At 42.7% G+C, this 19,365-nt stretch overlaps 9 protein-coding genes across 9 annotated transcripts in view; 3 read left to right on the forward strand and 6 right to left on the reverse strand.

The window, feature by feature from the left end:
- SS1G_13524 (hypothetical protein) overlaps window positions 1-1,784 on the reverse strand; it is a gene marked incomplete at both ends in the record, with an annotated part of 3,629 nt that extends 1,845 nt beyond the window's left edge. The window contains one exon of the mRNA XM_001585590.1: window positions 146-1,784. Within this exon, the coding sequence (XP_001585640.1) occupies window positions 146-1,784 (1,639 nt within the window). The remainder of the gene's footprint in view (window positions 1-145) is intronic.
- Window positions 1,785-3,186: 1,402 nt separating this feature from the next.
- Window positions 3,187-5,581, reverse strand: SS1G_13525 (predicted protein; the record flags this gene model as incomplete). The annotated part of the gene is made up of 5 exons (XM_001585591.1): window positions 3,187-3,798; window positions 3,854-4,218; window positions 4,549-4,582; window positions 4,666-4,793; window positions 4,906-5,581. The coding sequence occupies 5 exons, from the start codon at window positions 5,579-5,581 to the stop codon at window positions 3,187-3,189; spliced, it is 1,815 nt and encodes a 604-aa protein (XP_001585641.1).
- A 1,068-nt stretch (window positions 5,582-6,649) lies between these two features.
- SS1G_13526 (predicted protein) lies at window positions 6,650-7,173 on the reverse strand (the record flags this gene model as incomplete). Its single annotated transcript, XM_001585592.1, has 3 exons — window positions 6,650-6,676; window positions 7,014-7,062; window positions 7,148-7,173. 3 exons carry the CDS (start codon window positions 7,171-7,173, stop codon window positions 6,650-6,652), a joined length of 102 nt encoding a protein of 33 aa, XP_001585642.1.
- A 750-nt stretch (window positions 7,174-7,923) lies between these two features.
- Window positions 7,924-8,331, reverse strand: SS1G_13527 (hypothetical protein; the record flags this gene model as incomplete). The annotated part of the gene is made up of 1 exon (XM_001585593.1): window positions 7,924-8,331. The coding sequence occupies one exon, from the start codon at window positions 8,329-8,331 to the stop codon at window positions 7,924-7,926; it is 408 nt and encodes a 135-aa protein (XP_001585643.1).
- Window positions 8,332-8,644: 313 nt separating this feature from the next.
- SS1G_13528 (hypothetical protein) lies at window positions 8,645-10,762 on the forward strand (the record flags this gene model as incomplete). Its single annotated transcript, XM_001585594.1, has 3 exons — window positions 8,645-9,056; window positions 9,165-10,342; window positions 10,391-10,762. The coding sequence occupies 3 exons, from the start codon at window positions 8,645-8,647 to the stop codon at window positions 10,760-10,762; spliced, it is 1,962 nt and encodes a 653-aa protein (XP_001585644.1).
- A 2,331-nt stretch (window positions 10,763-13,093) lies between these two features.
- Window positions 13,094-13,915, reverse strand: SS1G_13529 (predicted protein; the record flags this gene model as incomplete). Its single annotated transcript, XM_001585595.1, has 1 exon — window positions 13,094-13,915. One exon carries the CDS (start codon window positions 13,913-13,915, stop codon window positions 13,094-13,096), a length of 822 nt encoding a protein of 273 aa, XP_001585645.1.
- Window positions 13,916-15,164: 1,249 nt separating this feature from the next.
- On the forward strand, window positions 15,165-15,841 carry SS1G_13530 (predicted protein; the record flags this gene model as incomplete). The annotated part of the gene is made up of 2 exons (XM_001585596.1): window positions 15,165-15,377; window positions 15,608-15,841. The coding sequence occupies 2 exons, from the start codon at window positions 15,165-15,167 to the stop codon at window positions 15,839-15,841; spliced, it is 447 nt and encodes a 148-aa protein (XP_001585646.1).
- A 254-nt stretch (window positions 15,842-16,095) lies between these two features.
- On the reverse strand, window positions 16,096-16,884 carry SS1G_13531 (predicted protein; the record flags this gene model as incomplete). The annotated part of the gene is made up of 3 exons (XM_001585597.1): window positions 16,096-16,124; window positions 16,190-16,405; window positions 16,875-16,884. 3 exons carry the CDS (start codon window positions 16,882-16,884, stop codon window positions 16,096-16,098), a joined length of 255 nt encoding a protein of 84 aa, XP_001585647.1.
- A 673-nt stretch (window positions 16,885-17,557) lies between these two features.
- The window catches only part of SS1G_13532 (hypothetical protein), a gene marked incomplete at both ends in the record, with an annotated part of 3,215 nt that continues 1,407 nt past the window's right edge, over window positions 17,558-19,365 (forward strand). Inside the window, 3 exons of the mRNA XM_001585598.1 lie at window positions 17,558-17,631; window positions 17,704-18,052; window positions 18,100-19,258. Coding sequence (XP_001585648.1) covers window positions 17,558-17,631; window positions 17,704-18,052; window positions 18,100-19,258 — 1,582 coding nt within the window. The remainder of the gene's footprint in view (window positions 17,632-17,703; window positions 18,053-18,099; window positions 19,259-19,365) is intronic.

Consider the following 19,365-nt stretch of genomic DNA (forward strand, 5'->3'; position numbering starts at 1 on the left):
GGAACAATCATGGTTGGCTCTCCACATTGAAGACCAATAGCTGTAGTTCCAGCACCGCCATGATGCACCACGGCCTTAACTCTTGGAAAGAGCCAATCGTGCGGTGTATTTTCGAGCATAAACACATTATCAGGTATATTCTCACCACCAAGGCCACCCCATCCTTTTGATACCAACGCCCTTACTCCAGCTTTCTTTACGGCCTCAAAAATCATTTCCGTAAATTTATCAGGATCATCGACAACGATAGAACCAAAACCAATATAGACTGGTGGCTCTCCATCTTCAAGAAATTTGGTAAGATCATCCGATGGTGTGAATGTATTTGCGAGATCAAGAAAAACGAAACCAGCGATATCAATTTCTGGTCCCCAATCTTTCGGTTTAGGAACAAGTCCAGGTGACCAGAGGTACGTATATGGAACTTTGAGCCGATAAAGTTGGCCTGGGGCCCATAATGTTGATACCGGTTCCAGACCTAAAGTCTTTACTCTGAAATTGTTGACTAGATCGCCAAGTCCTTGCCAAGTCATCATTTCCACCAACGGGTATGACATAAAGTTCGTATATCCTGGATCCACATTTGTTTTCTTGATATTGGCCAAAGGATGTGGAAATGCTTGCGTTGGAGTATATGGGAATGTGAACATGAGATGAAGAGGTACACCAAGTCGTTCGGCGCAATGAACGTGTGCAAAACTTGGAGGGTTCGCAATAATAGCGTCTGCGACAAATGGTGCTCTAACTCCCATCATCTTAAGATTTTTAACGTCTTTCTCTTCGTCCGTAGCATTGATGCAAGCTCTCCAGAAGCCTTCAAACATCTCTGCCATCTGTTCCCTTCGTCTCCCCACTTCTCCTTTCTTAAGAGTATCCATCGTCGGTATCATTCCTGGATTCTTAACCATAAACGCCATAAGTTCCGCAGGATCTCCACCAACAGAGAAAAACTCCAAACCAGAATCTTTCTGAACAAAATCTCGAAACGCGGGATGTGTTGCTATTCTCACCCTATGACCATACTCCTTCAAACATTTTCCCAATTTCAAAAATGGTTGTATATCGCCACGACTTCCAATAACCATCACAACAATATTCAGCTTAGGTCTGGGCAAATCTGAAGTGATTGTGTCCTCCGATGAAATTCTCTCGAGTTTACCTCTTTGACGCCTTACAAGATTCGCCTCTGGTGACTCGCCGGTCATATTATCATTCCCGATTTTATTGAAGAAGGTGGCGCCTAATGCTTTAGCAAGGTATCCTCTATTACTGGTCTCATTGACACTGATATTTAATCTCCCATCTCTCTTCGAGACCCTCCCTTTGGTGTTGAAATCTTCATTTCCAACTTGAAATTTATTGTATTGTTTCCTGCCACCAGTATCTGTATTTTTCCTCCCTGGCATTTGTGTCCTTTTCTTCTTTTCTGCTGGGATATCTTCCTCGTCCTCACTGCTGCTACTACTTGTAGAATCATCGTCCTTAGAAACGGGTGCTTTACTCCAAATTGCTTCATTCAACATTGATGTATTCGTTTCACCTCTCCTGTAAGCTGGCGCCAGTAGAGAGGATTTCCTCGCTGCTTGAGGTCTTTCGGTCTGCCATACTTTCGTAGGAGTAAGGTTGGGCCGTTCTGTTTCCTGCTGTACATTATTCGGTATATTCGCGGTAGGGATGTCTGATTTCGTGGTGGATATTGGTCTCGACTGTGACGGGGTGTGTGCAGCCCCATTGGCCATCGCAGGTCCGCTGTTAGCAGTCATATCTGTTGCTGCTTCTGACATTATATATTAAGTATTAGAGACACAAAAGAAGTTTGTGAGAATAGTAAAAAAAGAACTCTTCAAGAGATTCCAACTGGCATCAACAAAATAGAAGTATGTTGATCGCGCGAAATAAAAGGTGAAAATATGAAGTAGTGAATAATAATCAAGCAAAGGGATGAGATCCAGATGTGTTATCAGGTGTACAAACCCGTAGTACCCGATCGCACACCAGTCAACAAATGAAACGCCTTCGTTCTTCCGGTACGGTATCAAAACACAGCCAAATGGTCCAGTAGAATTACTCAAATCATTTCCAAAATACTTCAAAAAAGAACTGGAGAAAAAGGTCCGGGAGGTTGAACCTGAATCTTGATGGATGGCTTAAGGCTTAAGCCTTGGACACTTGCCATATCGTGGCTTAGCATAACCCAAAGAGGTTAAATCTAGACACATAAATTCCAAAAGAAGAATCATCAGATCAAGAGGCGTTGTGTGCCCAGTCAAAATCATATCGGAAAGAGAAGTGAAATGAGATAAAAGTATCATGTCGTCATAATTCCATTAACCCTCTACAAATTAGATCCGTGCTAAGCGGTTTGGGAAATCAGCCACAACCTTGATTTAACTCCCTGCTACCCTGTACTTGGTCTGTTCGTAGTCCGTACCTGACCGGCACTTTTTAACATCAGATGATCTGTGTTCTCATCTTCAACAACGTCATATAGTTCATGATTTTATTTATTATACATATATCGTGAGTAGTGAGGACAAAAAGATAAAAATCTAGAACACTTTGGAACGTTCTACAACATCTAGCAATTATGTATGGAGCGTGCAGAACATCCATTTCAATTCCAGCCACAGCACACAAAATATCCATCTGAAGTCTGAGACTGACGACCTCGATTTACACCAAAAAGACCAATCAGAAGAATAGATCTGATGAATTGATTAAATGATTTGATCACCTAGTATTTGCAATCAAAACCAAGTCAAACTCTCCATCTGTATCTGCATCTGTATCCATATCTGCATCTATATCTGCACCACACGCTTCAGCATCCGCCCTTACTAGTATCGGCAATGTAACGAAGAAACAAATCTCATCCTTCTATGGATGAGATTCTCTCTCTGGGTAGGTATTTACCTAAATATTAATCGATCGAAGATTATTGTTAGGGGTTTGAGTTTAGTAGACATAATATAATATGGGAATGGACTATTCAAGATATGCCATGCGAAGTTATAAGATGTTAATCTAATAAATCTATTAAAGCATTAAGATTCTAACAATTGACATAATTCACCCTCGTACGTTAATCACAGTATCGATATTACTTCCATGACAATATTCATTAAAAAGTCCTTCCGAAAACTCCCTAAGTCATACATCCTATTCATACATCCCTTCAGCAGCGCCCTATTCCTCGTCCTCCAATCTCCCATCAGTGCTTCGCGTCTGCCACGTTCTCATCTCAGCATTACGAGCTCGAACACCATCAATCCAGCTTTGTTCATCATCACCATTTTCCCTACCACCATAAAGACCTTGAAACCCATCATCAGACATTCCTGCTGGCGAACCAGATCTCTGTCTTATCCAGCGAGCATCGGATTCATGCATCCATCGCTGAGCAGAATCTCGATCGAAAGGATCACTCGGTCGACCTAGAGTACCAACTACATGTTCCGGAATTTGACTTCTCAATCGAGCCATAGATCGAGTTGTGGGCGCAGTATAGGATGGATGGTATCGGGACTGATGCCGAGCTTCGGGTAAATGGGCAGGAGTTTGAGGTTGAGATGCTGCGGGAAGGGAATCGTTGTATACTGAGTATTCTCGAGGTGGAGTATATGTTCGTGGACCTGTATCACTACCTCTTCTGGGAGATGGCTGGGGTCTTGTACGACGACGAGGTGATGGAGATGGTGAAGGGGGAGGAGAGTTATGTAAAGATGATCTTGATATGGGACTCGAGAATAGGCGTGCAGCAGCTCTGATGATAGGATTTAATCGTCGACGCCCACCTGACTAGTGCACAAGGAGGTTTAGAAGAAGCAGACGTGTAAATATAAAGTGGACTTACAGGTGGACTTGATGCTTGTCTCTCGTCATGCTCTCGAATCAGTTGACTAATGATGGAGCTTGAGATAGAGATATCTCTTGAGGGGCTCACTGAAGGACTCCCTTGAAAGCTTCTTACGATGCTTGCAGGTGAAGGCCCGCTTTGATTTCCACCTGGCGAAAAACTTGGAAGTGATTCTGCCCTCGAGACTGACCTAGAAACGGTTGAAAATGGCGGTGGCAGACGCAATTCTTGGGAAGCATTAAAAGAAGATGTTGTGGATACTACAGATTGCTCTGAGATCAAAACAAGACTATGGGGGTCAATGTCTTCGACGCGAATAGGTCGATCAGAATTCGGTTCGTCTTCAGTTCCCTTTGATTGCGCTGATACTTCCCGGTCAGAAGAAGGATGCTCTTGACTGCGAATAGAACTTGCAAACGATGGTATTCGAGAACTCTGCAGAGAACTTCCACGCAATTCTTGACGAAGATTAAGGCTTTCCGATGGCCGCGGTCGGCTATCGGTTGTTGATGAAGATAATGCCCTTTCTTGTTCGTAAGCAACGCTAGATCTTTCCGAGTCGTCAAATGAAAAGCTGTTAGCTTGGTGTCTCAATGTCCGAGGCTGACTTGTTGAATGGGGATGGGGGCTGGGTCCAGGGCGTCGAGCTGGCTGGGCAAACATAAAACCTGGAGTGTTATGAGTAGATATACGAGAGACAACCCTGGGAGTTAAACTGGTTGTGGACTACAACATCCGGGAGTTAGCCATTGCCTCTAAAGAGCCTTTGCAACACTCTAGACGGATTTGAAAAACGAAGGTGTACTTACACGTCGCTCTGGTGAGCTCGATGCATTTTGTGCAAGGAACAAAGGTGAGCGTGGTAATCTTGTACGAGCTTGTAACCTCTGTGCTACCGGCGGTTGGAGATGGGGAGTGGTTGAGGAATCTTCTGGTTCTAAAGGGTATTAGTTATTTTGCTATATCTTGATCATTTCATGTCTTGAGTAGCCACAAATGTGCAAAGCACTTAATGTGTGGTACCACTATCATATGGAGTAAAGTCTTACCGAAAGGTGAAGATCCTCGACTTTGGTCACTTTCATGCTGACTAGGACTTTCGACAAATCCACCGTAGTCAAAGTTGTCTTTCGAAGGCGAAGAGAGCCGTCTAGTACCCAAATTCTCAAAGGATTCTTCGCCCACTTCAAGCTCTGCCGAGTCCTGGCTACTTTGAGCCTCCTGCATCTCATCCATTATCTTTCCTCGCCTCGCGTCTAACCATTCTTCAAATGTTTCCCTATTTGTGGCATTGTGTAAACTATCGGACGCTATCAATACCGAGGAGTGATCTACAGGATGGTTGTTTGTGATTGTGCCATCAGAAGAGCGAGGGGATGGGTTTGTCCAGTCGAAAATATCAGAACCTTGAGCATGAGCAGGAATTTGTAAAACACATTCCAATGGCAGAGGGGATTCAAGTCTAGGAAATTTATAACCCTCATCTGGTTTCTGATTAGTTTGATTCGCGAGATGACTTCCATCGGTGCTCGGTATAGCACTAGCAGATGGGCCATGGACTCTGGTTCTTGGGCTGATGGATCTTATCGGTAAAATGATCTGTGAGTGAGGCGTGGTTTGTGGAATATCCACAGGCTTCAGCTTCGCTTGACGTTTTGCGCGTCTATCATAATCCTTAATATCGCCCAAACCAATGGTTATGAGGGAAGGGGTCAGTCGAATCATGACTGTACTGGTGACTGGAGATCAAAATTAAGGATGGAACAAGATCACAAAGGATATACCATGCAATCTTGAAGAAAAAGCATTTATTCACATTGGATGAAGATCTTTAGGCACTTCACTGGAAGAGGAAAGAACATTGATATAACCAGTCTGCGAAAGTTAACAGAATGGGTCATATTTGGACCTCTTGATCCACTTTTCGTCGCATTGGGAAAGAACGAACAAGAATAAAGTCGGCCATTTGGAAGGACATGATTACACCCTGAATCTACTGAGACCTTGGGATAGCAATGAAAGTATAACTAGTAATTGAGCATGGATGACAAGATGGTCAGCAATGTTGAGATATCTTATAGGTCGTCGTTACCGATTGGCGTCGCGGACTCTGATATCAGATCACCAGGAAACAGCCACTCTGGCTTCAAGTAAGAGGCCAGCTCGAAAAGGTATTTTTCTATGAGCGGAAATAATCTCATGCACAAGTCAAATAAATCCTAGAATGGTTGGTGAAAGGGTTATGTTATCAAACCTAAATATGTTTCCGAATTGAACATGCAACCAAGCTTTGATTGAGACAGCGTGAGATTTTTAGTTAGCATAATGCGTAACCTACGCTACGACAGCAATGAGAAAGATGAAATGAAGACACGACGTAGGTAATTAAGGAGAACAAAATGGTGGTGGTACATCTCATTTGTGAAGCCAAATGCAAGTCATGAAGATGAAATGATGAAATGATGAAATTGGTCGAGTGTGGCATTTGAGCAAGTCCGTTGTTACCGTTGTATCGTCCGTATCGCATCGTATCGTACCGCCCAAATCTTAGTAATAATATTACAAGTCGTACAAGGTCGTACCTGAATTTTCAACCTTGGGTGGTGGTGGGTGGCTTTAGAGCGGCGTTCAATGCAGAGGTAGGTAGGTACATACTCCGTTCCGTTACAGGAACATTTGCAGAACAATCAGGTCTTCCTTCCACGCGAGAGACATCTTTTGATTAGATGATCTATCTGAAAGGGAGGTGTGTGTATATCATCATTGTGCTGCCGTTAGATAGATTTCGGATGACTAATCAATTTGTTTGCCAAAATATCGCTAATACATGATCAGCGATGTGATGTATTCACACCCACACTTCAATTTGCCTTGTTGATGAATTCTCTTGTTCAGATAATGGATAACGGATATCGTAATGGATCCTGCATAGGTAATGCATACGAGATGTACCGAATCTATGCAAATGGGAACAATTGACACCCCTATACATAATTGTTTAGGTATTTTACGCAGACCCGGTAGCCAAATATAGCTTTTCCCCGACTATTTATTCCTCAGCCTCTTTGTTAGTCCATCAGTCTACTGCATACATAGGTAGCTAAGCTAGAGGTAGGTATCTATACGGAGTACGGGAGTGGACATGGATGATACATACTTTCTCTTCAACAACTTTATTCCTCTCTGTACCATACCAGAACTCAAATCTAGAAAACTCGAAAACTTAGTTATTATTATTATTATTATTAAATGGTCGACCAGTACAAACACCTTTCTCTACCTCTCACTCACTCACTCACTACAGCAGCGGTAGTCATCTTGAATGGATGGAACACTAGAAGATCTTGTTAGGAGTTCATTTCGTTTATAATTAATTAGTGTTCTCTTTTACACTCGACTACTTGAATGAATCCCTAGTAGTGAACATTGATTTAACACAACCAATCAATCTTTCCAGTCTTCCGAATCTAAGCCGTCTGAAAGGTCATTTTAAAAGAGAAGAGGACATTATTCTGACTGTTTTCATCGTAATTGTCTATCTTTGGATCCCCCCAGCAAAAGGACACTGAGAAATTTAAATCAACGCCTACCTAGTACCTACCTACCTACCTACCTCCCTCCCCGGACCAGGTACACACACCAAAGCCACAACAGCGTACGCAGATCAAAGTATCATTCAGTGACTTGTCCTACGTATACATATCGATTCAATTCCAGATCCCAAAAAAGATAGGGTCACCAAGACTCACTCACATTCAAATCCTCGTTATTTGTTCCTCTACTTGGGTGGAAATTTTAAATTATTATTATTCTTCTTATTATTATTTTAATTTCCCTCACTCACTCGCTCACTCACTCACTACTCACTTCCTTCCTTCCTTTCTTCACCTTTCCAATTCTATCACCTGCTACAATAGCCAGGACCGACCTTCGTAACATTAGCAGCATTGGGATGATATAGGCTAGGACCAATTTCGCTGCTTGACGGCCACTTTACCACACGACTGTACTGGTAGAACTCGCAACCAAAGAAAGAGGGCCAACATGGAGAACGATTTATCCCTATCTCAATCCTTCGGTGGCTTACGGATAGCTAATCCTGATGATGCATCATCCGGCACATCAACGCTTGAAGCTTCGAATGATCGCAATGACGAACACACAAATGACGAACCTTCATTCGTCCCAGCCCAAGCCGCAGATTTGACTCCTTCGGAAACTAGAGACGCGCGGAAAACCCCAGATTCCCAAACGCAATCAAAACGACATTCCTTATTTAATATCCTCCGACGCGGCTCACCCAGCGACCCGTCTTCAAACTCTACGCCATCCCCAGAACTTCCACAAACTTCAGATTCGAAACGCCCAAACTCACGTTCAGCCTCAAGCAGTGGTGAATCTATAAAGGTACAGGCGCAGCAAGAGCCTTTGCCGAGGCCTGTAGGAGCAAAGGCATATCGACAATCAATGCCCATGAATCACCAGTCTCAACAACAACAAGCATTTCCCCCGTATCAACCACATCCCATGCAGAACGGATCTCGAGCATACCCACCTCCGGGGGCCGGCCGGCCAATGTCAGGTGTCTACGCAGCGCAACCCCCTCCAAACGCAATGCCGAATAGAGATCACGGATCATATAGAGTGAGGAGCGAATCTTCGAATGCTTCAATACATGGTGGAGTACCGTCAAGGAGTGATTCAAGGTCGGCAGCCACAGCAATGCAGGCAGGCGTGCTGTCCAGAGAAGGAAGTCATAGAGATCGATCGTACAACAAAAATCTTAACATGCCACCAGGTAACGGCCCCGTGCCACCAAGGAGAGGTTCGAGGGGAGTGGGTGGAGGCTACGATAATCCGGCACATCCCAAGTCTGCTGCTGGCACCCATTACGACACCGAAGGAAACGTGGTCACCGCTGAAGAGTGGAAAGTAAGAGGGGCCGCAGTAGGCGTTCGTGAGGAGATTGATGCGGACGGGAAGGTGCACCTGAAGCAGGTGAGGAAGGGGGTGCAAGATTTTATTTTTGGGCGTACATTAGGAGAGGGCTCATACAGCACCGTATTATTTGCAACGGACCGCCAGACACTAATAGATCATGCCGTCAAGATCCTGGACAAGAAGCATATAATCAAGGAGAAAAAAATTAAATATGTAAATATAGAGAAAGATACTCTAAACCGATTATCGGATCATCCAGGTAAGAAAGAACCCCCTCCGGCAAACCTCAATGACTGCGTTCAAGTATCATTCTCTTATTTCCTGTATGTCCCATCGGAGCCCGTGATTGTTCTAATAAATTACATAGGTATCATTCGATTATTCTTTACGTTCCAGGATAGCGCGTGTTTATATTACGTCCTCGAGTATGCCAGCGGCGGAGAACTGTTAGGAGTATTGAAAAAGACCGGGTCGTTTGATGTGGAGTGCACGAGGTTCTACGGCGCTCAACTTCTCGAGGCAATCGATGCTATGCACCAGAAGGGAGTGATACACCGAGATCTGAAGCCGGAAAATGTCTTATTGGATGATAAAATGCACATCAAGATCACAGATTTTGGAACTGCTAAACTACTCCCGGCTCCTGGATTGACTCCTAAACCATACGACATAACTAGCAATGGAGAAGAAGAATCGACAAGAGCGAGTTCGTTTGTTGGGACGGCCGAGTACGTCAGCCCGGAGTTATTGACGGACAAAAACGCTTGCAAAGCAAGTGATTTATGGGCTTACGGGTGTATCATTTACCAACTCTTGGCTGGACGACCTCCTTTCAAAGCCGCTAATGAATACCTAACCTTTCAGAAGATCGTCAGTTTGGAGTACGAGTTTCCCCCAGGATTTCCCCCTGCCGCCAGAGACCTCGTCGAAAGGCTCCTCGTTCTTGACCCACAAAGGAGATTATCGATCGAGCACATCAAAAATCACGAATTCTTCGACGGAATGAGATTTAGTCGGGATTTGTGGAAGGTGAAAGCTCCCAGGTTAAAGCCTTATGTTCCACCTGCACAAGAACCTCATTTGATCATGCTCAATAATCTTTCAACCACACCTCCAACATCACGCGCAACGGCACAACTAACTCCGTCCAATGGTAACTCGAGGCCACAGCCTAGGATAATCACCGAACTTCCTCCACCAACTCAGCTCGACATTGAATGGTCGCCCGTGTTGACACGAAATAACGAGCGTATTTTGAAATTGGGGAATTTAATGGTCTTATCCTCGCCATTGCCCCATAGTCCTAGCTCGAAGAATGGCGAAGATGTCCCTGAAAAGAAGGGAGGATTTGCAAGATTCTTTGGAGGTTCGACAACCAAGAAAAGAGCAAGGCTTGTGATGGTCACGTCTAGCGCAAGAATCATTCTAGCTGCTGCTGGTGGCGATGAAAAGAAGACAAAAATGGAGATATCCTTGTTAGCCTCCGATTGCTCATGGCGGACGCAATCAGATTCCAAGGGGCAATCTGTGTGGTGTGTGGACACAGTAAGTTAGTCCACGTCCAATAACTCATTCAATACTGATCACAACTAGCGTGGAACACATTATACCTTCGAAGACACCAAAACTTCGGTAACCTCCAATGATCCTGCGAAAACATCGGCACAAGAATGGATCGAAGCTATTGAAAAAGCCAAAGATATGGCTCTATCGCAAAATATGGTTGGCTCTTACAACAGCGATACTGGTTTCGATATGTCATCCGCCGCCACAAGTCCTACCAGTACTATCCATGGAACAAGCATCTATCAAGACAACTTTGGCCCCAGTGACCGATCAGGTCGGCATCATCTAACCAAGAGTCAGGCCAGTTTAGGAGGGGAAGACGCTTTTGGAGACTCTAGAAAGAAGTCCCACCGCTTCAGTAAAAGACAGTCAAAGAACGGACTTTCAACGCCCTTTTAATGGTTATCCGTGCGGCTACAGAACAAGATTGATCGATTCTTCAAGTCATTCAGACTTGGCAAGCATTTACGCCCGCAAAAGCAGACTGCTGCTGCACGGCAATTCTAGAAGAACATAAGCCCATAAATCATACCCATTTCTCACACATCAAATGATGTATTTTCAATCATTTTTCATTTATCGATCGGCATTTGCTAGCGTGGCGCAAGGTCTCTGGATTTTTTATTTGATTGGTGCATCTGAAATGCAGCATTTCATAGCCTTCCTTCCTTGGGTCATTGGGGTAGAGGAGAATTTTAACGACTTGACATGACTTTTTTGTTACTTTTATTTTTCGTTGTAGCCAAATTACCCAGCTGCTTACATTTCTCCCGCAAAATCTTCCTCCAAATTCGTCATACATCACTCGTTTCTTCTCCAAGATTTCGTCGAGATGGAGTAACATCATCGACGTTTATATACTTGTATTTGTGAAGCAAGCAGAGATAAAGCTGACCCGAGAGATCAAGTATGACAAGAATCTCTTTTATTGGCTCATATATCTTGGGAGGGGCTTGCTTGCTCGCTAACGATTAGCCTATCGCAAATTTTTTTGACATGACGAATATTTGGACTTGACTTTTTGCTTCTAATTTTTCCCTTTGTTTTTGGTGGCAGCAATTCTATTTACGGTTCAGGGCGGATGGAGATGGGACGGGGGAAGATCTTTTCAATAATTATATTAGCTACTTAGCTTCCTTACACTTACTATGGATATGGATAGGTAGTGTTGTTTTAGTTCTTGGGAATCATTCGGAATGCGGGATTTGGATGGCGTGTTTTCTAAAATCTTTTCCCTGGCCTTGGGAAATGAAACAGAGAAGATGTGCGGGGAGTAGGGTGGGGGTATGGTGATCATAGAGAGGGTTGGGTGGAGGATGTTGAATGGAAAAGCCAAGATATTATGGCAGGGCAGGGTGAATTTGAATGGTTTGGGAAGGCGAGATATACAATTGCAGATGCAGATGCAGATATAAGTGAAGACTCGGGAGAAAAGATAAGAGAGGGTTGGAAAATAAGAGAAGAGAAGAGAAGATATTATCAAGGCAATTGACTGTACATTAGAGATTTCTACTTCATCTACCGGGCTTTTTTTCGGCAGGAAGTGCGATAAATAAAGAAAGAAGAAAGAAGAAAGAAGGGGGAGAATCAATGAAATTCGGTGTTGGTGTTGGTATTAGTTACTTGTGCGGTGGTTAGGGTGGATGGGGATGCATGCATGTACAGAGAGGGCATTGGGGGCAGTAAATGCTAGGAGTAAGAATAAGAATAAGAATAAGAAGAGGAATCGGATAGATAAATAAGATAAGATGGTTGAATATATAATAGTACATAGTAGTAGTCGTGATCTGGTCTGGTCCAGTCTGGGACTTACTCGGATTGATTCATTGATTGATTGATGTAGAATATTTATATTGGGTTGTTTTGTGCTAGTGCTTGTGTTTATTTCGGTGTTTGGAGTGATTCTTCTTTTGATGAAAAGAGGTTAATTAGGCTTGAGTTGAATATTAAGGTTTAGATTATCCGGTAGATTTGATAGAGGAATAGGTAGATAAATGATATATATAAATAGATAGTATATAAATAGATAGAAATAAGATATAAATAAGATAAGATATAAATAAAATATAAATAAAATATAAATAAAATATAAATAAAATATAAATAAAATATAAATAAAATATAAATAAAATATAAATAAAATATAAATAAAATATAAATAAAATATAAATAATAATATTAAAAAACTGAAATTTAAAATTAGAGAATAGAAATTAAAAAATGAGGTATTTTAAAAGTTGAGGTTCGGATAAGTGATCAAGATTCATTCAATTATAAAAAGTAAAATCATGTTAAAGTGAATGGTTCCTGCGTAGCACGTGCACAGGGCACTAGTCCTGTTAGGACTAGATTGAGAAGCTCTCTTACAGAGAGCTTCGCACTTCCGTAGAACTTAGAAGAGAGATTTACCTACTAGACCAATATTACCTCAGTTCTGCCCTATCAGCTTCCCACTATTCCCTGTGTGAGGTCATTCCTTTTAACAAATCAGACTTTTCTTATTAATTCTTAATCTACTTCTATACCTCCCCCCATCTCTTCTTTTCCAATCATAGAAGGCTGTATGAAGCTATCCAGCGCTCGGTGCAGCTATATCGAAACATTGAAACATTAAAACAAATAAATTCAAAAAAACTTTTGAGTAATAGGAGAAGATTTCAAAATATTTCGTCTATATTTCCACTTATATCGCACTCCCTATCACGTCCATCAGACTTGCTACCATAACCCCTATTGACCGGTTCGATGATCAGTTCTGCGACTATGCTGACTACTAGCACTGCCACGCCTATTGTTGCTAGTATCTTCATGCTGATATTGGCTGCTTGTTGCTAAGGGGTATGATGGACTCCATTCTTGTGTATCGGGCTGGTGAAAAGTGTTGTATGGGGCAGGTATGGTAGAGGAATCACCAGTGTGGGAAGGAATGCTGGTACACATGTCAAACCATCCCTGGGGATTGTACAGCTGATCTGGTTGGCCAGTATAGGCTATTGTTCCTGCCAATGGTGAAGGAGAGTTAATCCAATTAGCACCGGGTGCGGGCTGTTGGTATTGTTGTTCTTCGGCATACTCAAGGAAGTTCGGAGTAGCGTTGGCCTCGCCTGGTTGGGGTTGAGACTGGGCGTTTAAAAGGTACCGATTCATGGAAGTGTCGGTTTGAAATTCGACATTTGGATATTGGAGCTGTGGATGAATTTGTTGTGCTACAAACCACGGAACATCTTCTGGCTGACAGGCAAGATCTCCATCTACCAAATACTCTCCTCTCTCGTATCTGCAGGTCCTGTTCCAGAAGTCTCTTCTATAGTCTGCGCTTTCATATATGTGCACCCTTTTCCATTCTTGCACGTCGGGATCCATCAATTCATTGCAACTTCCACAATGTTCCCTATCATACAATGACCTAAGAAGTGTACCTACAGGCTCGCGTCCAGGTAGAAACCCGGAGTCCAACAGGTGTAATTCCACGGTTTCGGCATTATGAACCGCATTCATGTCCCAATGGGCGGCGGGGTCGCTCACAGGGCTGTCAATGTCATGATCTGACATAACTTCTAGTTTGTAAAAATACAAAGGCGTAATGTAGTAATTTTTTCTTTGATTCTTCGAAGATTTGGATGAAATTAATCGACGGTGACGTTTTTAGACTCGATATGTGTTTCTATGAGATTTTCGAAGGCTTTGATGCCAGAATGTACTGTTTGATCTTGTGTATTGGGATGCTTCGATGTGGATGTAATGAATATCTTCTGAATGTAGGTGTGTAGGCTTGGTAGATGTAGATGTGTAAGTGTATGGATGTGTGGAGAGCTGAATGAAGGTAAATGTACAGACCTCAGTTCCAGAAGGAGAAATTGCTGTCCTTTTATACATATCTGGAAGCTAGAAATTGGTGCTCAAAGTGACTGGGAAAGCCCGCCAGATAATATATTATGAATAGTAGATGTGGTAAATACATATTATACAAGTGGGTTTCGCCATACATGATTGCAAGGATGAGCCGGAAAAGAGAGAAATAGGTATTCACGGGTAAAAAATGTAGTAAATGTGATCATTCACAGGCTTGGGGCATATGCATAATTGCCAAAATGAATCATGAATAGTTGAAGTTCATATTCATGATGCGAAAATGTGGACATATGAGTATTACTCTTATGAGTTCTTTAAAAATAACCGTGGAATGACTCGAAAATGACTGAAAATTGACTACTCGGTTGTGATAACATTCACTTGATGAGAGAAAACTACATGGGAAATGACCGTTATATCAATGCTTTTATAGTCAAATATGTGTGACTGTGAGATGTAATAGGAATATACACATGACGTTTGAGCAAAATGCAAATTTGACTTTTAATTACACTTTCAAGATTAGAGTAACTATACTTGCTAATCTTCCATGGATCATCTCGACATACTCTAGAGCTTGTAGCGTACGCGGGAAATCCCAATATTTCCTTGTGTTCATTCATTAATGACCCTGAATAATAGACTCCGCTCCCCTCTCCGCAGCCGCATGAATCGAACTCCGCAAATTTCCTCTCACTAAAAGTGGAAAATAACTCACATCGATCATTCTCAATATTTCCATGCCACATCACTTTAAATTTCTCATCAACAACTCCGGATGTTAGGAAGAGTTAGCATAGAACAAGTACCGATGAGGTGATATTCGAATTTTAATGAAGTCCAACATTGGGGTTACTGGGAGGGTAATAGTTTGATTGGTAGATGGTATCGTTTCCTTGTGCGTATGACGGAGGCGAAGGATTGGAGATGTGTCGTTATGATGGTGACAATGATCAGATCAAAGGGTGAGAGAGGTAACTCAAATCCAGCTTGGGCAGATGCACGTAGAAGGACAGGAGATGCGGGTGAAATCACGGGAAAATGGGTGTTCGAGGACGCCGAGGAGGCTGAGGAAGCTGGCAGGTCTGACGGGGAAGAAAGGTTAGGAAAAGTCATTGAATCCCAAAAAAACATTCCGTCGCTTACGCCGAGTCTGTGGTGTGTCAGTTTGTGTATATCTCTATGGGTAGGTCTTTTGAATAGAGGGCGACTGTGGGCGGGGATGTGTGGTATGAAAAGTTGAAATGTTTAAATGGGAGATCACTCGAATCATTCGCTGGCCGAGAAAATATTTGTCACAAATTTTCCATTGCTCTATGCTTGGTCTCGGTGTAGATCTCTACAGCTCCTTTGCAAAGCTCACTCGCTCTTGCTTCACTGCCTCACTTGAAGATAATTGGGCTGCAATTTGCACTGCTCCTTAAGTCCAGCACAAAGCTTATTCGAGGATTTCGTTATTGGAAATTCCAGGCTACCGCAACTGTTTTTGGACGAGACAGAAGTCTCGAACTTGCGCTAGTAGTAGCAAGAAGACCGGTAGCATTGGTGGTGCTTCGCTCATACGCAGTATTGGAGGTTCGTGAAATTTCCCGTGGTAGTTATGCCAGGATTGACTTTGAAGCTTGAGTTATTGCTAGCCAAAGTGCGGAAGCATAGCACATTAGGATATTTTACCCAATTGGAATATAGAAATGATCTTGTAAGATTCCACCCACATTTTGATTATCCACAAAACCATGGATTCCTTGTCTTTGGAATGTATCCGTATTCCTGATTCCTGATAACTCAAGTATTTGGAAAATTCCAGTTGCACCTGTACATAAGATTACCCATTTTTTTGCATTAGCAATAGTTTTATTTGAGATTTTCACCCTGGAGGATCATCTTTTTCCATAAGTGCCAGTAATCACTTTCAGATTCAGTTTTTTTGAGACAGACATGTAGTATGCATTCGCTGCAGGCTTCTCTTTCTACCATTCAGATCCAAATTCAAAGGATTGAGATATTCTCCTGATGCATCTCTCGGATCACTTTTCACTCCCAATCCAAGAGCTTCGAGAATCCTGGGCCACGGTTCATCTATTGAACCATAGATATCCCAAAAACGTGTTGAGAATTGGCCCATTATCACAGTGAAAACTTGGAATGATGCTTTCCGTCTTCCAAACTTGTTCAACAATGCTAGCGGTACTACAAAGTGTTCAGATCATTTGAAAATTGGGTCAAACCCTTCCTGTGACCAAGTTGCATTTCCATGGTCGCACCAGTTATTGATATTATTTTTGGAGCATGTGTCCAATGTAGAAAGTTTATAGAGCTGAAACACCACACTTGTTTGGATTGTGGATAGGCGGCGACTTGTTAGTTGTTTGCGTACACGTTTGAAAGCTGTCAAGGACTACATTCGTGAAGGAAGAAGATAATTATGTCGACCAGTGGTACAATTCGAAAATTCCAATCATACACAGTACCACTATATAAGACTGTATATATACCTGAGGCGAGTAAACTAGTGTCATTTGAGTGGCCGTCACCAGCTTCGAGAAGGTGTGGGAGTTCCAGTAAGACGAGCTGCTATTGTTAGGCCTCCTGGGCCCTTACCAATAATGCTAGACCGGATAGATTTTTTCGTTGACCCAGAAAATCTTCTTTCACTCACATATAGTCATGGCTTTGAGCTGACTTAGAAGTGATAGCGGTGGAGAGGAGTGTTTGGACGGAAAATATATTAAGCAGCAATCGAATGTTTGTCATTGTATTAAACTTACATGCAGTGTGTGAGTATACAAATTGATCCAACACTAGGGAATTTATACTTGGCGTAGGTCAGATTTAGATGTAGCATTGCAATATGCTACATGACCAAGGAATGCTGGTCTGCAACTTGCTGGCTGAGAGTGTACACCATTTCATGCAGGATATTGACCCAAAACACTCTTCGAGACACTCGTTGTGTCTGTTGTTCGTGATCTGAGAACTACTACAGGCTCAATACGAACTTGATGTAGAACCTATGATCATCATTGAGGTCGTTGGTTACATAAAGATCATATTCCAAAGAAAAAGAAAAAAGAAACCCGGTCTGCGATTTTACCGCCTTCCCTTTGAGCTAGAATAGACACGGCATTAAGTCGACTACTCGTTGACTGAAAAGGTTTAGTGTTCAAATTATTCGAAAGGCTGATCCACAGCCTTGATATGACTCAGGTCTATTGGTCGTACAACATTCAATTTTGACTCACGAAATTCATTGCCCGTCGTCCCGACCCCGCCAAGTTTATATTCCACTGGAGACTCCTCCCAAACATCTTCAGACTTTCCATAATTCAAACACCAAAAAATATGGATTTCCCAAAAGAGGAAGAAGAAGTTCTTAGGAAGTGGAAGGAGATTAAAGCTTTCGAGCGACAACTCGAGTAAGTCAACTTGCATACACAATAATTGAAAACGAGATCAATATGTCCTGACCTCGTTTCGTTCCTTTATAGGCTTTCTGAAGGAAAGCCTCGATATACATTTTACGATGGACCTCCTTTTGCAACTGGTTTGCCTCACTATGGTCACTTACTCGCATCCACCATTAAGGATATTATTCCTCGGTATTGGTCAATGAAAGGATATCACGTCGAGAGACGTTTCGGATGGGATACACATGGCTTGCCAATTGAACACGAGATTGACAAAAAGTTTGGTATTTCTGGAAAAGATGCTGTCATGAAGATGGGTCTCGCAAAATACAACGAGGAGTGTAGAGCTATTGTTATGCGATACTCGTCGGAATGGCGCACAACAATTGACAGGTTAGGCCGTTGGATTGATTTTGATAATGACTATAAGGTAAGCCTTCATAGGAGCTATTGACATCTCTTGGCTGACAAGCTTAGACAATGGACCCAAAATTCATGGAATCAGAATGGTGGGTGTTCAGCCAGATCTTCAAGAAAGGATCTGTCTACCAAGGTTATCGAGTTATGCCATACTCGACAGTTCTCACCACAGCTTTGAGTAATTTCGAGGCAAATCAAAATTACCAAGATGTCACTGATCCAGCGGTTATTGTATCTTTCCCATTGTTGAAGGACCCTTCCACATGCCTCCTGGCATGGACAACTACTCCTTGGACACTTCCTTCGCACACTGGTTTAGCAGCACATCCAGATTTCGAGTACGTGAAAATTCACGACGAAGCATCGGGAAAGAACTATATTCTGTTAGAAAAATTACTCGGTACACTTTACAAGGATCCGAAGAAGGCCAAGTTCAAGATTGTGGAAAAGATCAAGGGTAGTGACATGCTTGGTTGGCAATATGAGCCGCTTTTCGACTATTTCTATGAAGAATTTAAGGACTATGGTTTCAGAGTCTTCAACGCTGCATACGTCACCGACGATAGTGGTGTTGGTATTGTTCATCAAGCGCCAGCTTTCGGAGAGGAAGATTACAATGTTGCAATGGAAAACGGCGTCATCGACGAAAAGCGACCAGCCCCATGTCCAATCAACGAGACCGGCCACTTCACTGAACAAGTTCGAGATTTTGCAGGTCAACATGTCAAGGCAGCCGACAAAGCTATCATTAAATACTTGAAGGGCACTGGAAGGCTAGTTGTTGAATCAACCATCAAACATAGTTATCCTATGTGTCCACGATCGGACACCCCCTTGATCTACAGAGTTGTTCCTTCTTGGTTCATTAGAATTCCTGAAATTGTTCCTGCTATGTTGAAGAATATCGAAGGATCCCACTGGACTCCCTCGTTTGTCAAGGAAAAGCGATTCGCCAGTTGGATCGAAAATGCCCGTGACTGGAACGTTTCGAGAAACAGGTATTGGGGTACTCCAATCCCTATCTGGGTCAGTGATGATTACGAGGAGAAGGTATGTATTAGTAGTATCGCCGAGTTGAAGGAACTCAGTGGCTACGAAGGCGAGATAACCGACCTCCATCGTGACAAGATCGACCACATCACCATTCCTAGTAAGATGGGCAAGGGCCAGCTGAAACGAATTGAGGAGGTCTTTGATTGTTGGTTCGAGTCTGGCAGTATGCCATATTCCAGCCAACATTATCCTTTCGAGAACAAGGGCAAGTTTGAGCAATCTCTTCATCGGGTGATTTCATTGCTGAAGGTCTTGATCAAACCAGAGGAT

The sequence above is a fragment of the Sclerotinia sclerotiorum genome, genomic scaffold (genome assembly GCF_000146945.2).
Source record: "Sclerotinia sclerotiorum 1980 UF-70 scaffold_25 genomic scaffold, whole genome shotgun sequence".
NCBI classification, from domain to species: Eukaryota; Fungi; Ascomycota; class Leotiomycetes; order Helotiales; family Sclerotiniaceae; genus Sclerotinia; species Sclerotinia sclerotiorum.